This window comes from Panthera leo, chromosome C2 (genome assembly GCF_018350215.1).
Source record: "Panthera leo isolate Ple1 chromosome C2, P.leo_Ple1_pat1.1, whole genome shotgun sequence".
NCBI classification, from domain to species: Eukaryota; Metazoa; Chordata; class Mammalia; order Carnivora; family Felidae; genus Panthera; species Panthera leo.
The window spans coordinates 60,247,060-60,253,884 of record NC_056687.1 but is presented as its reverse complement, the minus strand read 5'-3'; the positions used below and the strand labels follow the sequence as shown (position 1 = coordinate 60,253,884).

Sequence of the window (6,825 nt, the reverse complement as noted above, 5' to 3'; positions counted from 1 at the left end):
CGAACATACTACATCCTTTATTTATCTTATTTCTTACTGTATTTTCCTCCAGAATGGGGGCTACATGAGGGCAAGAATATGTATCCCTTTTGTTCATTGCTGTATTTCCAGTGCTTAAAACACTACCAGGCATATAGAAAGTGCTCAATAATTATTTGTTAAAGCAATAAATAAAAAAGCTCCAAAGTATCCAATTTTATAGACATTGTTTTCTGTCTCCTCCCAGGAAACCCATTGGGGTCACTCTTCTCCCATTGGGCTATGGCGCTTCTAAGCCAGCTGAGTGGCCACATCAACTCCACCTGTGGGGCAGAGAACTCCACGGGGGCCAGCCAAGCCCGCCCACATGCCTACTATGCCCTCTCCTACTGCGTGCTCATCCTGGCCATCGTCTTCGGCAATGGTCTGGTATGTGTGGCAGTGCTGAGGGAACGGGCTTTGCAAACCACCACCAACTACCTGGTGGTGAGCCTGGCCGTGGCGGACCTGCTGGTGGCCACCTTGGTGATGCCCTGGGTGGTGTACCTGGAGGTGAGTAAGCCCCAAGTGCAGGCTGCCTGTGTGACTGTACTTGTCTTTGTCTTCCCTGAGTACTGGCCTTCCGGGTACAAAATGCTCCCTGCCATGATCCAGGGACTGGGAAGGAAGGAGAGCCCCTCTCATTCTCCCTTTCATAAGGAAACTGAAGGCCTGAGAGCTGTCATTATCCAGCCTCACTTGCCCATATCAGAACCAAGGAGCTGGGAATTGATTGTGTTCCTGGGTCTCCAAAAACCAGGTGACTGGACTTGAGTGAGGAGACTCATCCTAAAAATGCATCAGGTCCAGGGTGCCTGGGTGGCTCAGTCAGTTGAGCATGTGACCCCTGATCTCAGGGTCATAAGTTCAATCCCCACATCACATTCCACGCTGCACTTGGAGCCTACTTAAAAAAATTAATCAGGTTTATTCTCTTTGCCAATCACATTGCAAAGATGTGGGGGCTTGGGGGAGGCAGTCCATGGGTGTCTGCATCAGTGTTTCAATATATAGAGGGATGGGGATGTGCAGAAAGGACCTGAGACAACAGTGAGGGTGCAGGGGGACTCAGAAGGAATCACAGAAAAACCAGAAAGAATTTTTTAATGAATGAGGGGAAAAAAGAGAAAAAAAACAGTCTGCAAATAGATCAGACTTCTTTTGATGGTTTAGTTGCCCTTGGACTCAGTTCTTTCCTCCTGGGTACCAGCTCTCCACAGACTCTGCTACCAAACAGACCCAACCTTCACATTTATATTTTTGATGCCTCCATTAATAGTACAGAGCCCTTACCAGTCAGATAATGCAGCAAACCCTGGAGAATTCTTCTGGAGAGAAACAGTTCTTAAATTTGAAAGTATTTTCATTTGAAAGTGCAAAACAGAGTCAGGAGGTGATCAAGACAAAACATCCATTTGCTAACAAAGGAATCACGGTACACCTGTTCAAGAAACAGATATTCTTACCAGGAAAACATGCAATTACTGAAGAGTTTTAAAAAAAAACACTTTAATGTACTATAAATATGTCTCTCCTGCACCGTGTATCATGTATCATTTTAAAGAGGTATCCAATGAAGGATCAAAATGATGCTATGATTAAGAGAAATTAAAATTCATCAAATTAATATCTCGGTTTATATTAATAGTGAAGGTGACAGTTAATTAAGTATGACATATCACAGGAGAGTAAAAACCTCAACCACAGACTGCCTAGGCTGGTACCCCTATTAAAGAATGACTGGGAACTAAAATTAGACTTATGATCTCAAAGGGGAAACATAAAAGAAAGAAATCAAGAAAATAGAAAAGTAAAGGAAAAGCAGAAAAACATCTAGGCTTATTGGGGCAGAGGTAAAGGCTGAGGGAAGACTTCAAAAAAATAAGCACTAATTTCTCCCAGTTAGGATAATCCTGATGGCAAAAGATCTTATAATTATCTTGACTTTTCTGTCAACCCAAAATGACTGAAGCAACCTTGAAGTCAGAAGCTATATCTTTGTTCTTTTTCTCCTGTAGCCCAAACGTACTACCTGGCACATAATATGTGCTAAATAAATATTTGATATATGAATGATTAAATGCATCCTTTCTGTAATGTATGCATTATATGGGCAATTCCTGCTTGTACCATATTCAGCTATATCTATTGTTACAATGAATTGTTTTTTGGGTTTTTTTTTACATCTAACAATAGTGAGACTGAAAAGAAGTTAGACACATATGATATTTCTGTTCAAGAGTAAGGCAGACTTTAGGTGCTACAAACCAGTATGGATTATTTAGTGATTCATAATAAATAATATGGACACACCACCATCCCACACCTCAGAGTGTTTCTCAGTATACATTACAAAGATTCTTAAGTCTTTCAGTCAGACAGGTCAAGATGAGGACCTCCATGATAATGAACACCTTAATTGCCTCTGAAATAAAACCAGTCTTCTGGTGTCTATAACAAAGCCACTCAGGGTCACTCGTCAACTGTCCATTTGTGGTTGCTTCCAAGACTCTGGATAGACCATATTGGAAAATCTCTGTAGATAGCAGTGTAGGATATGGACATTGTGATTTTTCCACACTAGACACCCATGCCATCCCCTGCTAGCCACACCTGCCAAAATTGATGATGTCTCCCTTCTACTGCTGAGTGTAGAAGACTAACTGAGCCCACAGAGAGCCAGCAGGAAATCTTGCCAGAGGTTTACTGGACTTTCTGTAGGTTAGGTCTATGAGGGTGTTTTTTTTTTTTTTAATGTTTATTTATTCTTTGAGAGAGAGAGAGCACCAGCACGGGAAGGGCCGAGAGAGAGGGAGGCAGAGGATCAGAAGCAGGCTCTGCACTGTCAGATGCGGGGCTTGAATTCATGAACAAACCATGAGACTTTGACCTGAGCTGAAGTCAGATGCTTAACCAACTGAGCCACCCAGGCACCCTGGGAAATTATGAGTTTTCCCTCCTGAGATGAGCTCTGGTGGAGCTCTTGGTTCCCTCTCATAAAAACCCATAGGCATTCTGTCCAACAGGTTCTTTGGGGCAAGTATTCAGTAATCAAAATCATGGTCAAATAAGCCTACAATCTTATAGAGAAAATTTGAGAGACATCTCTCCACTGGGAAATGGGCTTTGGGACCTCTTTTTTGTCTTACACACTTTCTTTAAAACTCTAGTCAATGCAACTTAATATTTCTGTACCAATGTGGCCAACAGTCCACTAAGAGTCTCTCTCAATAAAAGACAACATGAGTTAAAGCAGCCATAATTAACAGACAGCCAGTTAAGATATTAGATGGTTCTAATCCAAAGGACCAGGTCTCCCTAACCAACCACAGTATATACTTTTCCTCATCTTAAATACCTGCCTGCTTTCTGTGGACTTCAAAAGTAGACAGGGAACCTTAAGGAGAGAAAAGAGTACTTTGAGTCCTTAAAGGGACTGTAACTATATAAGTCCCTGGGTCTCAGAGAAGAGCAAAGCATTATTCTCACTAACTTGTCCTAATGGTCATACGATTTGAGCAGCTGGTCGAGTAATTACATGATCATACCTAAGAGCTCCCTTAGAAAGAGGAAAGGATGCAATGTTGACCATAGCACAGAGACTGCTGTAGGCATGAGGGCACCCAAGAGGAGAGCACAGGAATGAGAAGAACACCATGTGGTGGCCAAACTAGCTGCCAAATTCATAGCTTCCTGTGCTTTGACTTGAATACATCCATATTCTTTGAAGGAAATTTTGGCTCATACCAGCCAGATACCTTCTTTCAAAGGAAAATTGCCAAATTTTGCCAGCTCCAGTATGTATGGCTATAAATATTGGAAAATATGACTAACTGTGGCCTAAACAAATAGGAGTTACTTTTCTCACACAACCAGAATTCTGGAGGAAGGCAATTGTTTGTGTTGATTCAGTTGCACCATGGTGTCATCAAGGACCAATCTCTTCCATCCTTGGCAAACTGGCTTAGTGCCTCATGCTACTCATAGGATGGCTGCCATAACTCTCAGCATCATGGCCATATTCAAAAATAGGATGGGTGGGTATATGCTAACTAATTTGGATGTAAATTTAAAACTAGATATATAGATAGATAGATAGGATGGGTGGGGACAGTAGAAAAAGAAATAAAGGGAACGAGGGGTGCCTGGGTGGCTCAGTCGGTTAAGCGCCCGACTTCGGCTCAGATCATGACCTTGCGGTTTGTGAGTTTGAGCCCTGTGTTGGGCTCTGTGCTGACAGCTCAGAGCCTGGAGCCTGCTTCAGATTCTGTGTCTCCTCCTCTCTCTGCCCCTCCCAGGTTCATGCTCTGTCTCTCTCAGTCTCTCAATAGTAAATAAACTGTAATTTTTTTTTTTTTTTTAAAGAAAGGGAATGGAAGGGAAGGGAAGTGAACAGAAGGGAGGAAGGAAAAAAGAAGAGAGAAAGAAAGAAGCCCTTTCCCTGGAGTGCCTCAAAGCATCTCCTAAAGGACTTCACTTAAGTTTAATTAGCCAAAGCTCGATCATAAGGGAAGGATACAAGGGAGGATAGAAAAGAAAGTGAAAATGTGGGTTTTATTTAAAAAGAAGATGCGGTGGGAGGAATTGCTGTGAGATAGGCAAATAAAATGTCCCATAACATTGCACTTCTGGTGAAATTCACTGGGATGAATGTCATTCCAGCGTAGGATTATTCTACGGAAAGACTCAGAACTGGGAGTCAGAGGACATGGAATTAAGTGAATCAAATGGAGGTGACAGCTATACTTCCCCTATGTCACAGGCTTCATGATAGGCTTAACTGTCATCAACTGAGAAAGCACTTTGATAACTAAGAAGTGTGAGCTATAAATATCTCAGTTAAGACACTTTTTCAAGAGACTAAAAACAGAACTACCTTATAACCCAGCAATTGCACTACTAAGTATTTACTCAAAGGATACAAAAATACAGATTTGAAGGGGTGTATGCACCCCAATGTTGATAGCAGCATTGTCAACAATAGCCAAACTATGGAGAGAGCCCAAATGTCCATCAACTGACGAATGGATAAAGAAGATGTGGTATATGTTTGCAAGGAATATTACTCAGCCATCAAAAAGAATGAAATCTTGCCATTTACAATGATGTGGATGGAGCTAGGGTGTATCATGCTAAGCAAAATAGGTCAGAGAAAGACAAATGCCACATGATTTTACTTATATGTGGAATTTAAGAAACAAAACAAATGAACATATGGGAAGGGGGTAAGGAAGAGAAGAGAGGGAAACAAACCAAGAGACCATTAATGACTGAGAAAAAACTGAGGGTTGCTATAGGGAAGGTGGGTGAGGGATGGGCTAGATGATGGGTACTAAGGACGGCACTTGTGATGAGTACTGGGAGTTGTATATAAGTGATGAATCACTGAATTCTACTCCTGAAACCAATACTGCACTGTTAACTAAAATTTAAATTAAAAAAGGGTGGGGGGGAGGGGAAGATACTTTTAGTTGTAAGTAAAAGAAAACTTAATTCCAATTGACTGTTTAAGCCAATAAACAGAATGCATTGGCTCTCATACCAGGAACTTTAAAAGTCCTGTGGTAGGGTGGGCTACACGCACAGTTTGAACAGGGCTCCAGCTCCATTTCCCCACAATTCTCTCAGCTCTGTTTTATGTATTGGCCTTATCCACAGGCACAGGGTAAGCGATAGGCCTTACATGTGTACCCCATACCACTCCACCAAGAGAGGAAATCTGTGTCTCAGAATTCCAAGTAGAAGTGTCAAGGTGTACTTTGATTGAACTGGCTTCTGGCACATGATTTTCTCTGAACTCATCACTGGATAGAAGAGTCGGTTTAGCATAGATGATGTGTTCTTTCCAGAGAACAACCAGCTAGTATGCACTACAGTGGCTTTCACTGATACCATTCTCATCACTAAGGCTCACAGGAGCCTAGGCTTTGGCAGGGGGGCTAGCAGAGGCCTTCTTCAGTGTTCTTTGTCCTCAGGCCTAGCAGGGAAGTTCAGGATAAAAATCATGCAGGTGATCTCAAAGCAGGTTCTATTTTAGAGGGCGTTGGCCTGGCTGTCTCATTAATTCAGTTTGCAGCATTTTCTCGAAAACTCTTTTCTGTGCCATAACAAATAGTTCTATCTCTGATTCCCTCTCAAGGTTTTAATTTCCTGCTTTAGAAGCTGCAGTCTGTGTGGAGCTCCCTCTCCAAGCACAAACATCCCATTTTGTTCCACTCGGTTAACCGCCTTTTGTAATGTGTAATGCACTTATATCAGGCCAGAAAGACAATGTAAGCAGCCAGAGGAACATTTAGAATACTAAACTCAGAATACTTGGGTCCCAGGGTGGACAGGAGAAAAGATGTGAGAGTTAAGTAATGCAGACCTAGCAAAAAAGAGCAGGGTGGGGTTCAGGCAAGGAAACTCACCCCAGGGAGTCATCAAGGTCAGATAGTGATGATGAGAAAGAGCTACCGGGTTTTGGGAAAGGAGCCTCTGGCCCTTATAATGATGTTGATTGTTAGAAATAAAGGAGAGTCTGTATTTTATTTATTTATTTTATTTATATATTCTCTTTTTTATCTCTGCTTTTATTTCTTTATTTGTTTGTTTATTGTGAGAGAGAGAAAGAGAGCATGCATGTATGGGGGAGGGGCAGAGAGAGAAGGGGAGAGAGAGAATCCCAAGCAGGCTCCACACTATCTGCACAGAGCCCCACATGGAGCTCCAGCTCAGGAACCTTGAGATCATGACCTGAGCCAAAGTCGGATACTTAACCGACTGAGCCACCCAGGTGTCCCAAGGAGAGTCAGCATTTTAAATGGG

The 6,825-nt window shown here is 42.2% G+C and overlaps 1 protein-coding gene across 2 annotated transcripts in view; it reads left to right on the top strand.

The window, feature by feature from the left end:
- Nucleotides 1–261: 261 nt before the first annotated feature.
- The window catches only part of DRD3 (dopamine receptor D3), a 33,142-nt gene continuing 26,578 nt past the window's right edge, over nt 262–6,825 (top strand). For both annotated transcript variants that reach the window (XM_042956037.1, XM_042956036.1), the window contains exon 1: nt 262–531. In XM_042956037.1, coding sequence (XP_042811971.1) covers nt 262–531 — 270 coding nt within the window. The remainder of the gene's footprint in view (nt 532–6,825) is intronic.